Genomic DNA, 21,884 nt, shown 5'->3' with positions numbered 1-21,884 from the left:
CAGTCATCGATTTACCCTCTGCTCTGCTGCTACCCGCTATCTGTCAGTGTCGGGGGTCTGTTCTATGCTAAGCCATTGAACGCTCTGGCCAGTCGGCGTCAACGACTCATTAACTTTCAAGCGCCAGGCAGACGGCCAGCAGCCTTTGTTTTGGACCAAGACGCTGGCGATACTTGTGCTCCAGACGGATAGAGCGAGACTTCTAGCCATTGCGTCACGTCACGCTGCTTTGTCTGAGCAGAGCAGAGCAGAGCAGAGCAGAGTTCGATGAGGGTCTTATCGCCGGTGACGAAGACTGTCTGCACGTGCAGGTGTATTGGTTTGTTTACCTGAGAATTGGCCAACAGCAGCACTGCTGATTAGCGGATCCGGGCTTGCAGGCGGACATTGCACACTGCCAAATGGCAAGACAAGACAGGGAAAGTGCACTGTGGGCATGTGACATGTGCCTCAGAGCTGAGGCTCGGATCTATAAATAAGCAAAGCCTTTGGTGAAAATATACCCCAGAGCAGCGACATCTTGCCACACACAGCTGGAGGTAGTCCGCTTTCCGTCCCGCTCTCTCTCTCTCTCTCTCTCTCTCTGTGTGCCTCTCTGTGTCTCTCTCTGTGTGGTTCTCCATGTCTCTGTTTCTCTGTCGGGCCATGCAGCGCGGCAACGACTCGGCGCGTCTGCTCTCACTTCGCGTTCTGTTGTCGTTCGAGTCAGTTGGGGGTTTTCCGTATCTGTTGGATACCAAACCATTTGATTGTCGGCTGGCGCCCGTGCCAGTTCGCTCCGCTCCGCGCTGCGCGTATCTGTGAGTCTGTATCTGAGTGTCGAGGGTCGCTGAGCGGCTAGGAAAACATTAGTAGGTCCGACTAGCTAGCACATTGGCACATTGGCTGAGTGAAATATCTAAAGCCGACTGCAGAGCAACGCCAAAGCAACGCAACGCAACGCAACGCAATACAAAAAATACAACAATAAAATCAAATATTCCCAGCGCGTACGCTCCTCAATAGATACGAAGAAACATCAAGAACAACAACAATAGCAGAATATTACGAAAAAGCGCCAAGAAAATTCAAAAAACAAAACGAGAAGAATATTTTAATCGAACCTACAAAAAGTATCTGTTGTTTTTTTTTTCTGTGTGTGTGTGTGTGTGTGTGTGTGTGTGTGGGGCAAACAGCTGTTGGTGCAACAAAAGCCTGAGCGGCGACGATTATCTTGAGTGTGGAATAAATTTTGCGACCAGCCGCCAACAACAATAACAAAAACATCAACAAATTTGTTGTTTCTGGACCAACCCCACCCCCCCTCACGGGACCGCGCAGGTGAGTTTATTTCATTCTCATTGGCATTTTGTTTGTTTGTTTTTCTGTTGGAAAAGAATGTTGAAATTTATTTTCTGCCTTTGCTTTTGCTTTTGCTTTTGCTTTCGAAAACTCTTGTCTGCGGATGACGACGCGGCTGATAAGTGATAAGAGCAGCGCTTGAGCAACGCAGAGGCATCCACGGACTCGAATCTGAGTTCAAAGCTAGCCCTCGCTCGGGCTGAAGGTCGGGGGGAATCTTTGATTCGAGGGCTTTATAATTTATGCAACAGGTTTGAGAGTCATCACCACAGCCGATCGCAGGCCACTCGGTGCGGGGGTGGGAGGTTTCCCTCCTCTAATTATATAAAGTGCAATGGGCAAATCTCTTGGCTTACAGCTTCTGCCCCCACCGACCGGGTTGGGAGTGGGACTGGCGAATCACGACAAATGCATTACATTCGTGCCCCAACAACAACAATCGGAGCAGCAGCAACGGCAACAAGAATTCGCTTGTGGGAAAAATCAATAAAAACGCACGCGACCAGCGGCCATAAGCTTCAGCCCCACTCCTGCCACAACGCTGGCCAGAGGAGTCCTACGGAAGGCAACTCCTTGAGCAGTTGGAAAAGGTTAAAGTTTTTAGTTAAACGAAGGGGGAGGAGGGAGAGGAGGGGGAGCAGGGAGAGGCTCGCTCCACGAGACCTGATCAAGTGCAGGCGGAGTCCTCGGCGGAAAGGCATCCCTTTTCTGTCCGGCGTGAGAGAGTCAGGGGAAAAAAAGGGAAATCAGCAACAAATATTTTTTAGCTATATTTTCGTTTGGGACTCCAATCTCGGGCTGTCAACAAAAACAGTGCGAGAGTGCGACAGAGAAAGCGCCTGCGATGAGGGGAGGACGAGCCCGCGCAGGCGCAGACGCAAGGATTCGGCTCTCTGCTCTCTGCTCTCGCGTTGGTTTCGGCCAAGATGCTGCTGCTGCCGCCGTTACATTGTTAATGCTGCATTTTTGGCAACGAATTGTGTCGTTTGTGTGTATCGTTTATCTGCGAATTGCACTGCCCCTTCCCCTCCCCGTCCCCCTTCCCCCACCCCTTGCCCTGGCACATAAATAAAATGCGTTTTTCGGTCTTTTAAGCAGAGGCAAAAAGTCAAATGAAAACTGACATGGAAAACGAGTTTTTCATTTCAGAGAACAGCCATTGCCGTCGCTGGGGGAGGGGGGACGGGGGCTCATGGGGGCATGTGGCATGTGGCAGGGGCGTGACATAAGTGTATGTTCATTTGAATCGGAATTGTCAGCTCAAACTTTGCATTGATCCACTTTTCCACGAGTGAAAGTTTGAGAGAGGATCCAAGCTCCACTTGACACTGGCAGAGGGGTGGGGTTGGGTTTAGTGCTCCACTTCTTTGGCTCTGCGCCTGTTGATATCATCGAGCTGCAATCGCCTGCTGCAAGTGGGTCACATAGAAATAATATTCTAGGCCAGCATCTAGGCGAGCGGATGCGTTTATCATATCGAAAGAGAGGGAGAGAGAGAGCTAAAAAGTGAAATGGAAAATCATTTCCGCATTCATTGCGGCGTTGTGCCATTGTTCTCTTGCCTCACCTGCCACTGCAGACTGGGATGCGTCTGTGCCGTCTTTTATCGCCCGTCGACCGGCCCACCACAAACAATATCAATTAATCTGAAATTTTCCACGTCATTGTCTATATTAGCCAATGCCAATATGTCGTTGACTTCCCTGCTATTATATCTCTCTGTTCGCTCCACCCCATGCCCATCCGCCCATCCGCCCAACCGTTCACCGTCCATGGAGTGGAGTGGAGTGGAGTGTCTGCAGTGCATCGAACCCACCTCCACCCCCGCCTTGACAGTCATCCGGGGAATTAAGTGAAAAGCATTTAATCGTTTCCATGTTTCGATGAAAACTGCCGTCAGACGGGGAGGAGGTGCAGGTGGAAGAGGAGGTGCAGGAGGAGGTGCAGGAGGAGGTGGAGGTGCAGTTTGTTCATGCAAATTGTGCCACTGGAACCATCTACGTGCAATTTTCCCCCATTCAAAGCACACAGCACTTTCCTACTTTTAGTTTCTCTCATTCGAGGGACAGGACGGTGAAGGGGGGTGAACGAAAAGGTGCCATATCTTTTTCAGAGATGCCAGGGCATCTCCTTTAACCATAATTAGGATAGACAGAATAATCAATACCGTCTTGTGGAGCCCCATTCCCCCAATCCCCATGGTCACCAACTGTGCTTTTCCTCCTCTCTCATGGTCATGCCTCTCGCTCACCGACTGGCGCCCATCCTTGTCTGTTTTTGGGGCAAATCTTGCATACATTTTTAATCGCCCGAGTTTGCAGGAGTGTCCGTCCCCCCCCCCAGCCTTGGGCCCGGGGGCACATTACAAATTACATCACACAAGTCCCTCTGCCCTCTGCCCCTCTAGCCCCTCTAGCCTCCAACGTGTGCCTGAAGAGAATGGTCTGTTCAGCACTTTCACTGATATCTGGGAGCCTGTCTAGCCTCGAATTCAGAGCCATTCAATTGATTCTGGAACGTTTTGCTTCTATCGGGTGGGACGTGACGTCAAGCGCTCGCCCCCAGGGCCGTGAATCGGGGGCTAATACGACTACCGACTACCGACTACCGGCTAAAAACCAGCTTCCTGACCCGACTCGACGTCACCGTTCTGCCTGCCGTTGCTGTCATCCGGTTCCAACGGCCAAGCGAAAATCAAGCTGTGACCGGTTCAATCCAATATGAAAACGTTAACGAACATAAATTGCTTATTGCATTAGTTCATTAGCTGGAGTCCCGAGGCCCGGGGCCTGGAGCCTGGGTTCGTTTGCCAATTGTTTTGCTTTCTTATCCGATAAAGACTCACGAGTAAATATCAGTTTCCTAATCTGTTTATAATTGTTGGCCCGAAACTAGTTTGGCTCTAAGCTGCTGCCGGAACGGCCCTTGAGTGCGTCTCAGTTGCGGCTAAAACGGGCTCCAAAGCTCTATTCTAATTATGGCTGTAATTTGATTTACGGCCGGGCCACAGTTCGGCCACATGCTGCATATTCATTGGGTGCAGAGGTCAGCCCCAGCCTCGAAATGCACTGCCTAACCGGTTCGGTGGGGCTCGCTTCGTTAAAGGTTACACCAGAGCAGAGTGGGGGCTTAGTTTTCGGTCTCTTAGGCATTGTTTTGGGATTTGGGAACACAAAGCGTGAACCTTGAAAGAACCGTTCAATGCCGTAGCTCCGAGAAGATCGGAAATCAGCTCAGAGAACGTGGTCGGGCTTGCCCCCAAAACTTCCTCCACGTCGCAAAGACTTTTGCCACACGGTTCTATGACCCTGCCCTGTGAGGCCATTTTGGGGCGGCTATCGGGAGGCATCACGAAAGAAAGGCAGAGAAAACAGCACAAATTGGCCGGGTCAAGCGCTTACTTGGCCACAACAAAGATTAACGTTGATGGCTCATTACGGTGGAGCGGTGGGGGGAGGGCGGACGGCGGTGGGGGGTATGAAATGTGTGCCAAGTAAATATTTGCTTACAGTAAAATGTAAACGCTGTAATAACAAATACGTTATGGAGGCCGGCAAATGGGTTTCAAGGGTAAGCTCCAATCGATCGTCGGACATCGAAATGACTCAAAGCGAGGGGGGGTAGCCCCCACCTGCCTCTGAAAGTGCAAATCATGCTAATTGAAGAGCGTTTTGTGTCATAATTACGGAGCACGGAGCTTGGAGGCATGCAGCCAGACATTGCGGCGGCTGTCACTCATTAAAAACCGTTTAGTCCCCCCGCGAGCCCCCAATGAAACGAAAGTAAAAAGCGTTTAAAGAGCACACAAAGAATAACCAGCATCGCAGCCAAAAAGCTACTCCCGATATGGGGAGAAAGTGAAGTGTTGGCAAATCGATTCGCTGGGGGGGACTCCAACTCCAACGAACGGCGCCACATGAGGGGGCAGCCACAGTTGAGTGGGTTCCCATCACTGGGGATCATTTTGGGGCAGGCCCAAGCCATGGTTCTCTCTCGTTCGTCGTCGAAAGCAAGCACTCCTCTGATTCATGCAACTTGTTTTAATGACTGCCAAAGATATAAACTCCCGCAATCGGAATAAAAGTTTTACAATGTCAAAAGCTGTGGGTAATGGCTTTCTCCCCAAAGACCACTGACAAATCGATTTTCATGTTTCTTTGTTTGCAAACTACTCGTCTGTGCCCCCTCTCCCCCACCCCCAACGCCTGGGGGGGAGGGGGGGTGTGGAAAGCTATTTAACAATGAACTTTAGACAGAGGAAAAACCAAATGAAAATGGGAAACGCGAGTGCGAAAAGCGCTAAAAGTTCAAGCGCCCCGAGGCGACGACTTGCAGCCATAAAAAACAATGATGTCTCCGGGCCTTACGCCACAGCGGATAAAGGATATCTATGCCACAAATAGATGGACTGGCGATCGTCCAGAATGTGACGGATTTCGGGGGGGGGGGGAGACAAATAATTGGCACGTGGCAGCGAAATGAGTGGCACAAAAATTACCAACAAGTGCAAAGACCCTTGACAACGTGCAGACTCCGACCGACCTTTGTCTAACGAAGCCTGCCACATGCGGGGGCACTGACTCTCCGCCCCGAATTTGCACAGCTGCTGAGACGATATGGTGTCTGGGGCCTGTTTAATTGCCGTGAAACGATGGGGGATTAGAACTACTGTTGTCGATGCTCCATCAATCAGAGACAGCAACGAGTCACAGAACGATTAAAAGCCATTAATTAAATGTAAACAATGGCCAAGCAAAGCCCCCCGCTCCACGGAATCAGCAATAAATGACAAATGCACTCGTACCTATCGTTGATTGATGCAATATTTGCCACTCCACCTGCCCCTGGATGGCTAAACGGGGGCAGGCGAGCGATAAGCGGCAGCTCCTCCGATAAGAGTCAATAATTGACTGCTTGGCAGCCCATAAAATATTTGCTATACAAATTATGGCCCCCGTTCGATTGGACGGGGTACTTGCCGCTGCAGTCGTATATCATACGAGATTCGGGTATTATTTCAGGGCTGGCAGATCATCTTGTACAGGGGCTAATCGTAGTCGACATTGCCATGGAGACGCCCCCACAGTGGCACCAACCACCAGGAGTGCGTCGCCCTCAGTCCCCATTCCTCTCTAAACACTCTGCAGGAGACGCCTTTGGCTTTGGCTTTGCCTTTGCCTTCTGGAAAATGTTGCCTCGTGAGTCATGTTGGTCTCCCCTTCCCCCTGCCCCTGACCTCCCCTCCTTGGAATCGGTTTTTCTCATTGTTTTTCCAGCCGCAGCTGCGTGTTGAAGTGGAAAACGATCGACGGGCCGTTTGGTTCTGGCTAAAGATAATATTTACTGTATTTGCTCTCTTCTGTGCTGCAAGGCCCTGCAAGGAGGGCTCCCCCCGTCAAGGAGGTTAATTAGCATTGAGTGTTGCCACAGCGTCCCGCCCCGAAAATGTTCCCACGACCCTTGGAGCGGGGAAAGTTGAGATATTTTGAAATTCAAGTGGAAATTGAACGGCGTCTCTTTGCCGGATGGAAAGCAAACCTGATCCGATTGAGACTTCCGAGTGGCAGAACAAGGAAGCGTGGCATCGAGCGAACCAGTCTGCCCACTAAGCCACCCCCCTTCCACCCCACTAAACTTACTCACCTTGCCTATCGCATGTTGGTGGAGCGCAGGGGGGGGAGGAATAGAGAATATGAGAAGCAAAACAGAATCAGATATTTTTCCGCATTAGAAACGCGAATGCTCAAAATAAAATTGTGAATTAATTATAATGTTAAGTGCAAAATCATGAAGCGGACACAATGGGGCAAGAGCAGAGGCGGCGAGACGTACAGACGAGAAGAAAGAGACGGAGAGACAGAGAGACAGAGACAGAGGGGCAGAGCCGGAGGCTTGTGCGTGGAATTTAATATCGATAAAAATGTCACTCCATAAAAAATAAATCTCCTTTACTAATTGGATACGAAATGCGAATTGTGTGATGGGGATTGAATAGTGGGGAGTGTGGAGTGTGGAGAGAGGGGACGGTGGAGAGGGGACGGTGGAGGGATCAAATGAGGCTTCCTTCTGACGATGACGATGATTAAATACCTCGACGTACTATAAAAATCAATATTGTTTAGCAATCTCAGCACGCAAATCGCCAGCACGTTGCCGTGGCAGCAGGAGGCGGTAGGAGGGGGTACGAGGGGTGGCGGGGTGGCGTCTGGCGGGTGGTTTGGGGTGTGGGGAGTGGCCTATAAGGGGACTGCTCACTAATTACCAAGTGCTAAACATTATGACGCGCGTCCGTCTCTCCCCCCGGCGCCTCTAATGCCGTCGTATCTGTATCTGTGTATCAGCTGGCTTGTATCTGTAGTTATTGGTCTGCTGAATGCGGTGCGGTATCACGTTTTTGCGGCAAGTGCAAACGCAACAAGTTTGAGTGCCAGTGCGTGGGTGGACACGAATTGGTAGATTGTGGTAGATAAAGATACGCAGGATTGGTAGCATTTGGTAGGGGCAGACCTCGGGCCTCGATTTATTTCCCAATTAAATATTCATTCGCCTTCCAAATACAGTCCCATGAACTATTCACATCGATTTATTTACTAATTGGCATTGGAATACACTTAAAGAAAATATCACTGGAATTTGGCAGGAATTCTCTTCTAATGACTGCATTTTTCTTCGTTTGCAGCTTGCGAGACCCAAAGCCGAAGGAATTCGGAAATTGAAAATTGCGGTGAGCGAACTTTGGCCATCAGCCATCAGGGGGGGGGTCACATGTCACGCATTTTGGTTACATATCCTTCGGATAACACCCTCCTACATTCAGGGGACATGGGTCTAATCAATCACTCCGTTTTGGAATGAATAGAATATTCATAGCTCGCAGATAAGGCTACATAATTACTTAACATATTCGTACCCCGTCCCACCTGTCCCACCTGTCCCCTGTCCCCCAGTAACAGACTTGGGGCTTCCATTCTGTGGAGCTGGGGGGACTCAAGCGCGTGGCAGGCCACGTGTCTCTGGGGGGTGGGGCGGCACATGGGGCAACAATGGAATAAGAACGACAAATACCTTATAAATAGACAATGCAAAAGAGACAGCAAAGCCACGACCACTCGTAACTGTTGACTTTTTTCTGTTTCTTCTCTAAAATTCCGTAAAAGCCGAATCGATATTTTAAGAATTTATTAAAAGCCCACGTAACTTTCTTTTAATTAAACCCAAACTGTCGCTGGCACACGATACACCCTGCCTCCAACCCGAAGCGCGGCATCAGCATCCGCATCAGCTCTTCGTTCGGTTCGCAGACAGATTCAGGTCACTGGCTTAGTATCCTTGCTGGCAGCGAAGGCGAGACCATTAGGAGCAGTTCTCACTCTTGGCACTGAAAACTGTCGAGTGCGCTGATTTCTGCTATCTCCAGCTCCATGGAGGAGCACGGGATGTGGCGGGGATGGGGACTGGGGCAGTGGCAGTGGCGCAGAAATGCTGGCAGGCCTGCTCTGATTGTGATAGAGTGGGGCCTTGGCAACAACTACATACAATGGCTATGTAACCTGGTTATTGTTGTTACCACTGCTCTGGCGGGAGCTATTATTGTTGTCGCTGTGACAATGCTTAAAATCAATACCTGCGCGGGCAAAGGGACTGCCGTATGTTGCCACTGTTTGGGCCCTCTCCCGTCCCCCGTCTCCCGTCCCTCGCTGTGCTGTGGCCCTGGCTTGATTAGGCGGAATATGCCTTGAAAAAAGTGTCCTAAAGAATTTACACCCCTCCCTCCCCCAGCCCCCTTGGACCAACCCGAGAAGCAGCTGCAATCTCCTGAAAGCCTTTCAAAAGTTATCTCCGGCAGTCAGGTGTCAACAGGAGAATGCCGCTGCAAGGCAACTGTCACTGGCACCCACTCTCCGGCGTGGCGGCACTCGCGGGCAGAGAGGAGGTAGACATACATATGTACAGGATCTGTCAAGGAGAAAGCACTTTGGAGTGCTCCTCCCTCCCTCCATGGCGAGTGTTCCGCTGGAAGCCGACGGGCCTAAACAATTATAGTGGCAGCCGAAAAGCGGAAATCACGTTTTTACGCCGCTGACGTTCGAGTGGCTATCGAGAGAGAGAGAGAGAGAGAGAGAGAGAGAGAGAGAGAGGCCCGTTGGTTGAGTCTGCTTCCGACCTGCAGTAAAGGGGGGGCATGGCGGGGAGGGGGTGTACAGCACGCGGAAGGTGTGTAAAGATTTATGACGTCGTTGGCGTCGCTGGCTTACACATGTTGCCCCCCTCAGTAGAACGACAAACACAAAAAGAATAACAATCCGCAGTTATATTTGTTGTCCCCCCCTTCCCACTCCCCCCCCACCCCACCGACCGGTTGGAACGTGACCACGGGAAACCCAGCGGCTTCCCAGGGGCTTGCCAGCGGCTTCCCAGTAGCTGGTGTTAATATTTTTATGTTCATGTGCGAGGGGGGGTCCACCTCCCGGCCTCTGGGATGCCTTTAGCCTTGGATGCATTTTATTCCCCCCCTCCCCCCTCCCCTTCTCCCCTTCTGCAGAACTTTTATTAGTTCTGTCTTCGAGTCGTAAAGCAAAGGGCATCATAAAAATGTATGCAGTTTAAACGAGTCTTATTCTGGCCACGGTCCAAGGCACAAATGTGGCAAAAATTTCAAGTGCAGGGCCATCGTATTCAGGCCTCTACGGCGAGAGAGAACTAATCATCAATTTGTTAAATGCTGATCCATCGCCAGCTCTTCGGCTGCGTCCTTGTCCCCATTAGCAGTCCGAAATGATGCACTTTAAAGCCCCATTCGCCCAGCCCCAACAATGCCGTCGTCGGCAGGCAGCTCGAATGATGAATGACGGCTGCAAGACACTTTGCAGCAGAGTGCCATCAAAATGCATTTGCCAAATAAAAACGAGCCTTATAACACTGGGCAGTCGGCCAAGTGCCAAGCATTACCCCCCCCCCTAAAACAATTGAAACCGAGAGTAATGCTTCTGTGGGTCTCGTCTCGCGCAATTCAATTGAAATCTCTTTGGCGGCAGCTGGCATGCAATTAAAAACTCACTTATTCTGGGGAGCTCCTAATGAGAAGGGTCGGCGTAGGTCCCCTCCAGGGCAGGGCAGGGCAGAATATGAAGCAATAAGTTCTATCGATGGAGCTGCTTTGCTTTGAACTTTTCTGGTCATGATTTATGCCCATCAGACCGACCAGAACTTGCCAACAAGTTTCAACTTCCGCAGTGGAATACATATGTATGTATATGTATATCATGGGAGGAAGCCTCAACAGCACCATTGAAACTTTCAGATTTGTTTGCTCTCCCTCACCATCCGGCCGGCGGCAGAAGAAGCACATTCGATTTGTGTCAAAATAAAACAAACAAGTAAAGACTTCATCTTGCAGTTGATTTCCTAGTACCCTCCTCCTCCTCCTCCGAGTGCTTGGAGAGAGGCCCACAGCTCGTATTTGATCTTTCCTGGGCAATGCAAATAGTAAAAGAAAAGAAGAAAGAGGAAAAGAACAGTAAACAAACACAGCAGCAGCAAAAGTAGGTCAAGGCTTTCGATCTTGCCGTTTGCCGTTTGCCTTTTTCTGCATTCGCTCTATCGCGGCGAAGCAGAACAGAAAGAAACAGAAAACCGGTTTCAGCTTTGCTTGTGGGTGGAGAGGGAGGCAAACGAAGAGAGAGAGAGGGGACGAGTGTAACAATTAAATCCCAGAAGGTGCTCTCATATTAGTGCTTTTTCCAGACGCGCAAAACGGGAGGGGGAACAAGAGAGGAATGGAAATCTATCACTTGAAGATTATATTATGTATCAATTAATCGAAATTGGTGAATAATTAAACATACTTGCGCCAGGAAAAGTCATATCCACTGCAAATAATCTAGGAATAACTGTGAATTCCATTCCTCCTCCTTGTTGCTCGTATTCGTACTCCAATTTCAGCTTTTTTCACACACATCACACACAGCCTTAAATATACCAGAGGGCATTAAACACGGAAGCACACAAAAAAAAAAACAAAATAACTTCGCGGCGAGTGGCTGCTAATATTTGTTGCTATATTTATTGCAATATTTATTGCATTTTTCAGCAATTTCCCACCTATTTAATAGCGCACTTAACACTTTCACTTTTTCCGTGCCGAAACAACCGATGAGCGGGACAAACGCGTGATTTATGCTTAGTCTGGCCGATCTCTCGTTCTCCCATTCTCACTCTCGCATGCATTCTCTCTTTGTCTTATAGTGATGCTCGCGTCGGTTGTTGGTGTGTGGGAGAGGGAGATGAGCTTACGGTGGTTGTTTTGCTCTTGATTAGGCAGTGATGATGTCACGCGACGAGCCTCTCAAACCTTGCCCTTTGCATACATGCATACACCTCAAACATACTCTCTCTCTTAGTTCACACACCGAACATGTACATGTGTATACATACATAAGTTCTAAGGTTTCTTAGCTTAAATTAAAATTATTGCTCAAAACTGTTTAACATTCCTCGGCAAGATCAAATCAAAGTCTGAGAGTGCTAATGTGCAAAATATGCGAGTAATTAAGCATAACATGTCACCAAATTCCCAAAATTCTGTATCTGAAAGAGCCGGCGGCAAGACAAATTGAAGTTCAAGCAAAAGTGCAATAAAGACGGAACATAAAGACGAAGACTCGAGAAATGTGTTGCGGTGGATATTTTTAGAAGCATATGAAGGGAGTGGAGTGGGTGCGACAGCATGTGCATGTCGGACGGAGCCTGTGTGCTGTCGTATGTTTTAAATTGCTTTCGCTTGCACAGATGTTGCAATATGCAAACAAGCGGAACAGCAGCCACCGCCAGGAACGACTACTCGACTCCCTCGCAAGGTGGCAGCACCTGGGTGGCGGGGGGAGGGGAAAACTGAATCATTTCTATGCATTTCACAGACGGCGCGGCGTGGCGTGGAGTGGCGTGGCGTGTCTGCTGCAGTCACAATTTCTCATTTTTCTCAGCTGCTGCTGAGGAACAGAGCCACAACTGATAAAACAATTTCTTGCTGCGTAAATACTAGACTCGTAAGATTCTAGGAAGATAACTAGGAAGAACCATTTGCATACAAGTAAATTACACCCTCCCCAGTTGTCGCAGTTGTGGTTTACTGCTGAGCGATAATTCGATTTGAGACAACCGCAGGGGAGTGAAAAATAATATCCACCTTACTCTGGGGGCCATGCATAGGTACATACATATACGATTATTTATGGCGTGACATGACTTCAAATTTAACATTAATTTGTGGCAAATACAAATAATAATAATAAATCCTGCAAGGAATACACATTTGAGTTGCTAGTTCTTTGACTCAATGGAGAGTATGGGCTGCCCCACTTTCGAGCTTTGCTTCAGTTAACGCAATTTTAATGGAAATGCAAGATAATTCAGCTTGGCTTTCAACATGCTAATTGCTGCTGGCCATTTATAGTCTTTGCATTGTGCCCCATCTCTTTGGCTGTTGTAATAATCACAATTATTGTTGCTTTGTAGCGCTGACTGTGTACGCAACAATAAATACGGTAACAGCTGAATAAATTAAGCTCACAATCGGCGCAGCAAGCAGTGCGATTACAGTTGCCCAAACAATGCCGCGCACCTGCCCCCTTCCTGTGGCAGTGGAGTGGAGTTGTTCAGAGTTCAGCGAAATGCTTTAGGCCCAGCAGAGCATCAAAATCACTCAAATGTTAAATCAAAAACTTTTCTAGTGTCAGCTCCCAGATACATAGATGTTCAACGAGAATTGTACAAAACCTTTTGTTGTTGGCTGATGGCTAAAGAATGGTTAAAACACTGCAATTAAAACAGCTTTGCAGCAATTAAGAGAATTGTACGGAAACTGTGAAGTATTTTCAGATATTTCAGAGTTGTTGGAGCACAAAATTCCATCCACAGAAACGGTAAAATGTGTAGAGCTTGATGGCTTGTGGCTCTAACTGGCTTAACTCAATTCTGCTCTCCCGCCTTCCACTTCTTTCAACCAAATAACACTCACCAAAAATCTGGTAATTGCTTGGTCAATTTTTAATTTTTAATTTTCTACAGTTTTATACCTTTATCCATTATCAAAGCTCTTGGCACTTGGACACTCGCCTCTTGTCGCTTCTGTGGTCGAAGCGAAGGTTTCTTCTGCTCATCTGATATGCAAAGCCCCTCGCAAATCAAGTATTTATTTATTTCAGAAAACATGTGAGGCAAACAAGCAAACAGCCACGGCACGGACACTAGAAAAAAACTTAAATAAAATATCCCAAAATGATTATCATTCGAAGCACGTTTTAGCAAATCACGTTTTGCCAGGCAAACAATCGAATAGATACAAAAACTATCTTTTATTTTTAGCTTTTAATTTAAATAAATTCGATCTAATCATTAATTCGCTATCGAAGATGCAAAAGTATCTCAAGAAACAAAACACAGCTGAAAAGGCTCTTTGTTGCCATTAGAACAGAGCCACTTGTGGATCTCTTTGTGCATTTAATGAAGTAAACAAAGGAATATATCAAGTGACGACTCAAGACTTGTCCAATTATACATAAATATCAAGTATGTGCATGTGTTTTTGATTTAAATAGAAATAATGAAGAAGACAGAAATGCTTGGGAAAACATTTCGCGGCGTGGCTGGCAATTGGCCAAAATGAATAAAAAAAATTCTTATAAAAATAAACAATAACAAGTGCAATGGCCAACAAGATGCGCCACGAATCGAAGTGATGATAAACATTTTAATGTGCCACAAAGCAGAATGAAAATACTAAAATGGAACATTTCGGAGGAATAGTGTATTACAATCCAGCACTCCGGCACTCCGCCACATCCTTCACGTTTCGTCGAATCACCTGGTTCGTTTTTTAAAGAATTCCGCGCATTTTCGAGATTAATCCCTCAGCGACAAGCCCATATATTGTGGCATACCGGCTATCGTACATCCACTCCACTCATGTGTGCAGGCAAAAGGCAAATTCAAAAATTCAAAAACCGAAAGCCAAAGTCAATCGTGTCATTTTTCACTTTTGTTGTTCTGCATTCAACCAGAGACACACAGATACAGACGAGACGCATGTACGAGTATCTATGTGAAGTTCATGCTTATACTCGTATGCACACTTTTGGCAGCAACTGTCAGGGTCATTATCCTAACCAGACCGATTGTTGTTGGTTCTGCTGGCACTGCTGTTTGGCACATGCTCGTATAGTTCTGTATACAGTATGCGATTGCAGTCGTATTCAACCCATCTATCTCACCATGTTTTTCCTGTTTGGCATATACATACATGTGTACATATGTATTATCTGGGAATATTGTTGAAACAGATCTCATAGCTAAACAATTCTTTGATTCCTGTTTAGTAACTTTTCATGGGGAGAGAGTGATTAGGGTCCAGAGGGAACCCAATTCGAACTACGAACTCCCTGAATCTGATTAAACGTATCCGTAGATGCCACTTTCAGCAGTGCATGTACAGAAGCGAATCGGCGGGTAACCCACACAAATCGCAGGCACTCACTTATTTGCACATAAATAGCCGTCAAAATATAGTTGGTATTCAACTCGAGGCCCGTTCCTGGCTAGGACTTCGCTGGAAGACTTATTTATTATGGCCCCATGATAAGCAGAAAAGTAATCCCAGTAGGTGTCTCAGACCAGGTCCGCGATTCAGCCCAAGACGCACCGTGCACATGCAAATGTTTTATAGTGTCTGTGTCTGTGGCAGTTTCTTATTGTGTTTTGCATAAAAAGTCGTATGAGAGAACTGGTTGCTGTCCCAGCCCCAGCCCCAGCCCCAGCCCTCTTTTCATGTCCGACCGAACCACTTTTCAGTGTCAGGCGCACGCCCACGCCCACTCCTCTGCCTCTGCCTCTGCCGTGACTTGCCCATCATAGCATCATCCTGGCCACCCATAAACCGTTGGCGGGGCCACAGTCTCTGTGCATTGGCCTTCAGAAGACGTTGGCAGAGAGAAAGTAGCTGAATTCCATCGGACGAGACCCGAAGTGTAGGCATAATTTTTAATAACTTAGTAGACTCTCCAGCAAGACTTGGATTAATGGTCTTCCATGCGGCGCAGTTCTGATAAGGCCCTTATCGGGTTAGACAGTCAAAATAACAGTACCAAAATAGGCGCTCGTAAATGGATGGCCGATCGTCGACTAGAGAGAGTTTTTGAATAGACTGCTTATCGCCAGATAAACACGGCCCTCCAGGTTGTTGGCCAAAATTCACATTTCGATTCCGCTATTTTTCATTTTAGTTGCCGAATCGATCTTGAGTGGACGCGGAGGAGAGGCAAGTGCCCCCAATTGATTAAAAATACCTAAACAGCGTCAGAATTTGCTCACGTCATGTATCTACGAGAAATGCTTATGCTGGCCGGCCTGGTCCTCCTGCTCGGTGGTCTGCCGCATCTCACGTCAACAAGCACGACCACCACCCTGGTGGCCGCCATGTCGATTGCCAATCAGGACCTGGAGCGCTACTTTAGAGCAGCCAATGCCACGCACACCTTCGCCAGCATGGAGGAGCGGATTGCCGTGGATGTCTACAACTACGCCTTCCTCAACTGGTCATATGTGGACCACGGCAACACGCTGTGTGAGACGGATTTCGCCCTGGAGCAGGCTCGCTATGGCGAGGGCCGGGTGCTGAATGTAACTGGCCGCTTGATCCACATCAGTGCCACCGACAACGTTAGCGATGACTACGCCTGCACTCCCTATATCCGGGGAACTATGGGCGCCGCCATGCCCGACAAGGGGGTGGAATGGATTGCCCTGGTTAGACGCGGCCGCTGTACATTCGAGGAAAAGGTTAAGCATGTCTATCAGCAGAACGCCGCCGGTGTCATTATCTACAACGACAAGCAGGTGACTCAGCTGGAGAAGATGCAGATCAAGGGCAAGACGCGTGAGTTTTGTGGTGAAAGCTCTTGAATTCGGAATACATATAAATTTTTGCAGGAAACATTGCTGCTGTGATAACGTATCAAAATATCGGACAAGATCTGGCAATGACTGTTGATAGGGGATACATTGTGAACATATCGATAATCGAGGGACGCCGTGGTGTGCGAACTGTCAGTAGCTTAAACCGGTAAGTGTCTTTCTTCAGTTATAAAAAAGGTTTAAAAAACGACAAATAAGTGGCCCCGAATTTATTGGAGACGCCGGGGTTTGAACCCGGGACTTCTCACATGCGAAGCGAGCGCTCTACCACTGAGCTACGTCCCCTTGAAATTGTGGGTCGATTAAAGCAATTGTTCAACTGGGACTTCTATTACGGATGCAATTTAGAAATTGCAGAAAAATTTCATTGTCGATTTGTTTGCAAATTCAAATAATTGATTGGTAGAAAATAGCTGAAAAAAAATTTAATTCGTGAAGAAATATTCACACCGGACAGCCGACGTTGTGTTTACTGAATTTAATAAGTACTTTCCGTTCCGTGTTAATAAATGTTTGCAAATAGTTAACGTAATTCGTTTACGATTTAAAAAGTCAAGAAACAAAAAATAATAGTTCTAAGCTGAAAATGGAGACGCCGGGGTTTGAACCCGGGACTTCTCACATGCGAAGCGAGCGCTCTACCACTGAGCTACGTCCCCTGGCATCCAATTTGAGACAAACGTGCTATTACCGCCCAGAGAACTCTCACAACTGACAGCGCACTGCTTTGTTAACAAACGTCGGTAGCGCAGTGCATTAATTTTTCATATTTACGACTCGTAAATACTCTTTTCTCTTAACACGAATTCCTTATGGAACAAATGTAGATTGGAATGGATTTTTATACCAAGTTTTCTTAGATTAGTACTGAAAGTACTAGGCATTAACATAAAGTTATGTACAAATTTGGGATCCTTAAAAATCAAATCAATATTTGAAGGGACAAAAAATAAGACTTGTTTGAAATGGAGACGCCGGGGTTTGAACCCGGGACTTCTCACATGCGAAGCGAGCGCTCTACCACTGAGCTACGTCCCCATGAGCCATGAGTTCGCCAAATGCTTTACTCGACAGCAGCCAAGATCTGCTTTATCGACTGGCATTGGGTTACATTTTGAACTCCCATATTAACGGTTCATAATTCCTTTTCAGAACTTCAGTGTTATTCGTCTCCATCTCATTCATCGTTCTGATGATAATATCGCTGGTATGGCTCATCTTCTACTATATTCAGAGGTTCCGTTACATGCAGGCGAAGGATCAGCAATCGGTAAGGAAACCTCCTCTAAATAAATATAATGACTGTCTCCATATACTAACTTCTAACTTCTTCTACCTTTAGCGCAATCTGTGCTCTGTAACCAAAAAAGCCATCATGAAGATACCAACGAAGACGGGAAAAATAAGCGATGAGAAGGACCTGGACAGCGATTGCTGTGCCATATGCATTGAGGCCTACAAGCCCACGGACACAATACGCATATTGCCGTGCAAGTAAGCGAAAGCATCTTGAATCCATTCAAAGTATAGACTAATCTAACCAAATAAATTTCCGCAGACACGAATTCCATAAGAATTGCATCGATCCGTGGCTCATCGAGCATCGAACCTGTCCGATGTGCAAACTAGATGTGCTCAAATTCTATGGCTATGTGGTGGGTGATCAAATCTATCAAACGCCCAGTCCACAGCACACTGCGCCCATTGCTGCTGTCGCTGCCGCTCAGCCCTCCATTGAGGAGGTTCCTGTCATTGTAGTGGCTCTATCACAGGCCCAGCAGCAGCAGCAGCAGCAGCCTCTGCAGCAACTACAGGCCAGCAACATGAGTAGTTTTGGTGCTAGCTATTTTCATCCGCGTAGTCGTAGTCCTAGTAGTAGTAATCAGCCCCAATTGCAGCAGCTTCCGCCTCAACAACAACAGCAACAGCAGCATCAGGGGGCCATGGACCGCGTCCGACGGAACTCAGCTCCAGCTACTATGCCACATGCTATCATTTGTACTGCCAGCCATCAGGTCACTGATGTTTAAGGTGTCAGCAGGCCACCCACATCTAAGTCTTAGATACTACTTACCGTGTAAATAGCGAGCGCCAGCTGCCTCTGCAAGCAGTGCAGGCATTCGAGAGTAAGCAGTCGTGGTGTGCCATGAGCGGTTAGATTTGAATATCAAGAACCAGAACCAGACCAATGTTCATCAATTTTTTTTGTCAGGACCTTTGTATTGTATTTTTATAGCAAAATGGAAGGGAAAGAATTAGAGCGGGTACACAGGGCAACCTACCATCCGCCACCAGTAGAGGAGAAATCGTCATCAAGCCGCAACTGTCTATTAATTTTAAATAATTTATGATAACACAAGTTGTAATATGAGATTTTGTAACGATGTTTAAGTTCCTGTTCAACAAAGGACACGAACTGCAGATCATCCAGTGATTGATGGGCCGGACAGCTACATCCCAATCCATCAGCTGCTGATCGAGAGTAACACAAAGGCTTTATTTAAAATGATATATACATATATACACTCGTTTGTAAATAAGTTCATTTGAGAACAGTGTACTTAAAAATGCTGACCAGAAGACTTCAGTTTTAGTTTCTACAACAATCCCACGCACACTTACACATACAAATAACCGCTGGAAGTTCAACTTGAAAACGGAAATATAATTGCATCACGTAGAGTTTTAAGTTAAGTGTTTAAGTTCTGATTAAGCGTACCGATTGTCGATAAAAGTAGATGCAAATAGTAGCGTACTCGTACTACAATAACTATACCTACCTAACATACCTACCTACATACCCACACGACTATGTATGACTACACTTATAAACAATGACTATATCGTATAGACGTAGTAGATTAAAGTATATACTTAAATGCAATCATTTGTAGCCTGATTTGCTGATCAAAGGCATTAAGAATCCCTGCCGATTACGTATACATATATGCATATACAACCATACATACAACATAGTAACATATACCAATCGCACAGCGCACACACTTAATCATAGATGTCTATAGTAATATCGAAGGTGCCAAAGTATTTGCTTTTAGTTGTTCAAATTGAATAAATCTACAAAAAAAAAAGATATTTCAATTTACATTAATTTACATCCTGAAACGTTGGTACGAGTATTACATTTTTATTTTTTGTTTGGATATCTTGAGCAGGTTTTACTGCTCTGCGACATTCCAAAAATAATATGCTGGATTATTTTAATATTCATATCTTTTGGTTTTTATTTTTTGTTTTCAAGCTCGAAACAACCCGAAAATCAACTGCCCCCAAATAGCGAAATCAAATAAGGTAGAAGTGCTCTTGTAAGACGATATTGTATTGTTAGATGTATCGGAAAACCTTATAAGATTTTCGTTTGCTAGTACCCTTGAACGAATTGTGGACCCAAAACTATTTAAGAACCAAACCAATAAAATAACACAAATTATTTAAAAATTGCCGCTTGTTTGCTGTCTAGAATCGCTCGCATCATAAAGCTCATTGAAACTTATGGAACCAGAACTAGAGAGGGTACCATATGGCCCGCTTTTCTTTTTCAGTTTCTGGGCAGCGAAGAGAGCATACTGGAATACCAGCCAGATCGTCCGGATGTCGCAAGAATTGTGGAAGTGGGCCCCCAGGGCTCTGGCACGGACCCCGGTCAGGGCCCACCTTTGACACGCCCCACTGCCTTGGCCGACCTCATTCGCAGTCGGGACTTCGTGATAGACTTTCCTCGGGTGTTCGTCCTCGAAAGTGGCAGCGTGGTGGGCGCCCGCGAAATGCTTTTCCCCAGCCGACTACCGGAGAGGTCGCAGAGTTCGTTGTCGCTCCGGCAGGCGCGCGACTGGATGAGCCTGATGACCAACAAGCTGGAGGAGCAGCAGGGACTGCGACGTCTGCGAAAGGATGAAATGCAGCAGGTGGCCAACGCAACGAATAGCAAATAACTCCACATTCTCTACCTTTATTTACCGATTGTATTCCCGCAGCAACTTCTGGGCGCCCGGGAATCGGCCCGCCATCGTCGCTCGCGCTCCGCGGATGGTCGCTACTCCACCGGATGCTTTGGCGGCCGACAGCGCCAGCTTTCAGTCCAGGGAACCCAGCTTCAGCCGGACATCCCTCAGATTCCTCGATCGAGCTCCTCCCAATCCCTGCAACAGCTGACGGATGCTTCGTACGCTCAGTCCAGTCAGCGGCAGCGGGAGACCTTCGACTTTGCCAGAACGCGGCGCCGCTTCATGGGGCGGGAAAGCGATGAGATATCCTTGCGCCCATTACCCAGGCGAGGGGGTATGGTAGGCACTGGGGGAACAGCTCCTGCCCAGGCCAATCGTGAGAGGGAGGTCAGCGGAAACGGAAACGGAAACGGAGACTACATCACCATTCAGGTGAATGGGGAAGGCGTCGATTTCAATGAATGAACTGTTTGCCTAGCCCCTAGGCCCAATTGTATTCCTCAAACTATTTGCTCTCTCGCAACTGTATAAAATATATTGTATAGAATATTCGTGTCATAGAAATTGTTAATAAAATGTTAATGCTCGTACCGATAGCCAGTTACGACGAGTGGGTCGATAAATTAGAGAAATCTTATATGCTACATTCTACATTCTCTACTTAGCACTCTGCACACTTCTCTTGGCCTCACATACGAAACTTGGGGCGATTCCATTAGGGATTTGCGCGTGCCTCCAACATGGGACGCAGCTCTGCTGATCCCTGGCCAGTGATATGCTGTTGTGCCTTACGCAGACCTGGCCAGACAGCGAGGCAGCAGCATGAGGCACACTGCAGACAGGCCCCAATTCGACAGCCAAAGGGAGATCCACAGAGATCTGATCCCACCGAAAGCGAAGGGCAAGAGAAATAGAGCACAAGTTATGAGGAAGCCGAGCGGTTGAAGTTTGCCGCGGCCAACGACAGCTAATAAGAATTCATCATGTGCTCCATGCTCCACGAGAGGCAGAGGCAAAAACTCTCCCAGGTGGAGGCACAGCGTCCCCTGCACGCGTCGTAATTGCAACGCAACAGGAGGGCCGAAGATCTCCTCGTCCAGGAGCAAACCAGAGCAGCCGCAACACCGTCGTCGTCGTCGTCATCATGGCCCCTCGATGTTTATAAACTTAAAGTCTGTAATCACATTAGGGCATGTAGTCCGAGAGCTCCGGCTGGCCAAAGCTTTGTTGCTTTATCACCTGACGGGGCTTCACTTCTTCGCTTCTCGGCCTGCGCATCGATTCCTCTCCTCCTTGCATATCCCACGATCGCGATCGATGACAGCACGTACGAGTTTTTCTCCCCCCCTTTCGGAGACCGGAGAGCAGGCTGCCGCCTCGCCGACTTCGGCTAGCTTGGGGCACGAGAGGCGTGACCGAGGTGGGCGTTACACTGCACATTCATGATAAAATTATTATATTGTTGGAGCTTCATGCCGCCGCTTTAAGGAAGCCGTGGGTAAGAAACAGAAACAGAAACAAAAACAAAATAAAGGGGGACGACATCTACATAAATATATCCCTTGGAGGTGTTGATGTCTATTAGGGTTCAAGAATACGAGCATTTATTTC

The 21,884-nt window shown here is 47.4% G+C and overlaps 2 protein-coding genes and 3 non-coding genes across 7 annotated transcripts in view; 1 reads left to right on the top strand and 4 right to left on the bottom strand.

Moving 5' to 3' along the window:
* The window catches only part of LOC117185786, a 78,950-nt gene extending 67,424 nt beyond the window's left edge, over positions 1-11,526 (bottom strand). Inside the window, exon 1 of the mRNA XM_033390900.1 lies at positions 11,187-11,526. Coding sequence (XP_033246791.1) covers positions 11,187-11,244 — 58 coding nt within the window. The 5' untranslated portion in view covers positions 11,245-11,526. The remainder of the gene's footprint in view (positions 1-11,186) is intronic.
* On the top strand, positions 684-20,877 carry LOC108159847 (protein goliath). 3 transcript variants are annotated; one of them, XM_017293437.2, is made up of 9 exons: positions 684-1,320; positions 8,021-8,065; positions 15,618-16,270; positions 16,324-16,456; positions 17,461-17,578; positions 17,651-17,802; positions 17,867-17,963; positions 19,872-20,234; positions 20,304-20,738. In XM_017293437.2, the coding sequence occupies exons 3-9, from the start codon at positions 15,709-15,711 to the stop codon at positions 20,736-20,738; spliced, it is 1,860 nt and encodes a 619-aa protein (XP_017148926.1). In that variant the 5' UTR covers positions 684-1,320; positions 8,021-8,065; positions 15,618-15,708. The 3 variants fall into 3 exon arrangements, with proteins under 3 accessions (XP_017148926.1, XP_017148925.1, XP_033246789.1); XM_017293436.2 differs by lacking the exon at positions 8,021-8,065; XM_033390898.1 differs by lacking the exons at positions 684-1,320; positions 8,021-8,065 and having other exon boundaries at positions 15,709-16,270; positions 20,304-20,877.
* Trnaa-cgc lies at positions 16,522-16,593 on the bottom strand. The gene has a single exon. It is a non-coding gene; the product is annotated as a tRNA-Ala (tRNA).
* On the bottom strand, positions 16,896-16,967 carry Trnaa-cgc. Its single transcript has one exon. It is a non-coding gene; the product is annotated as a tRNA-Ala (tRNA).
* On the bottom strand, positions 17,275-17,346 carry Trnaa-cgc. The gene has a single exon. It is a non-coding gene; the product is annotated as a tRNA-Ala (tRNA).
* Positions 20,878-21,884: the final 1,007 nt, after the last annotated feature.

The sequence above is a fragment of the Drosophila miranda genome, chromosome 3 (assembly GCF_003369915.1).
Source record: "Drosophila miranda strain MSH22 chromosome 3, D.miranda_PacBio2.1, whole genome shotgun sequence".
Lineage (NCBI taxonomy): Eukaryota > Metazoa > Arthropoda > Insecta > Diptera > Drosophilidae > Drosophila > Drosophila miranda.
The sequence above is the reverse complement of the archived record's forward strand: the minus strand, read 5'-3'. Positions and strand labels throughout refer to the sequence as shown.

Coding starts and splice junctions, on each gene's coding strand:
- LOC108159847 (XM_033390898.1), top strand. CDS start 15,709: ATGTATCTACGAGAAATGCTTATGCTGGCCGGCCTGGTCCTCCTGCTC. Junction 16,457..17,460: donor ACTGTCAGTAGCTTAAACCG/GTAAGTGTCTTT, acceptor ATTCCTTTTCAG/AACTTCAGTGTTATTCGTCT. Junction 20,235..20,303: donor GAAAGGATGAAATGCAGCAG/GTGGCCAACGCA, acceptor GTATTCCCGCAG/CAACTTCTGGGCGCCCGGGA.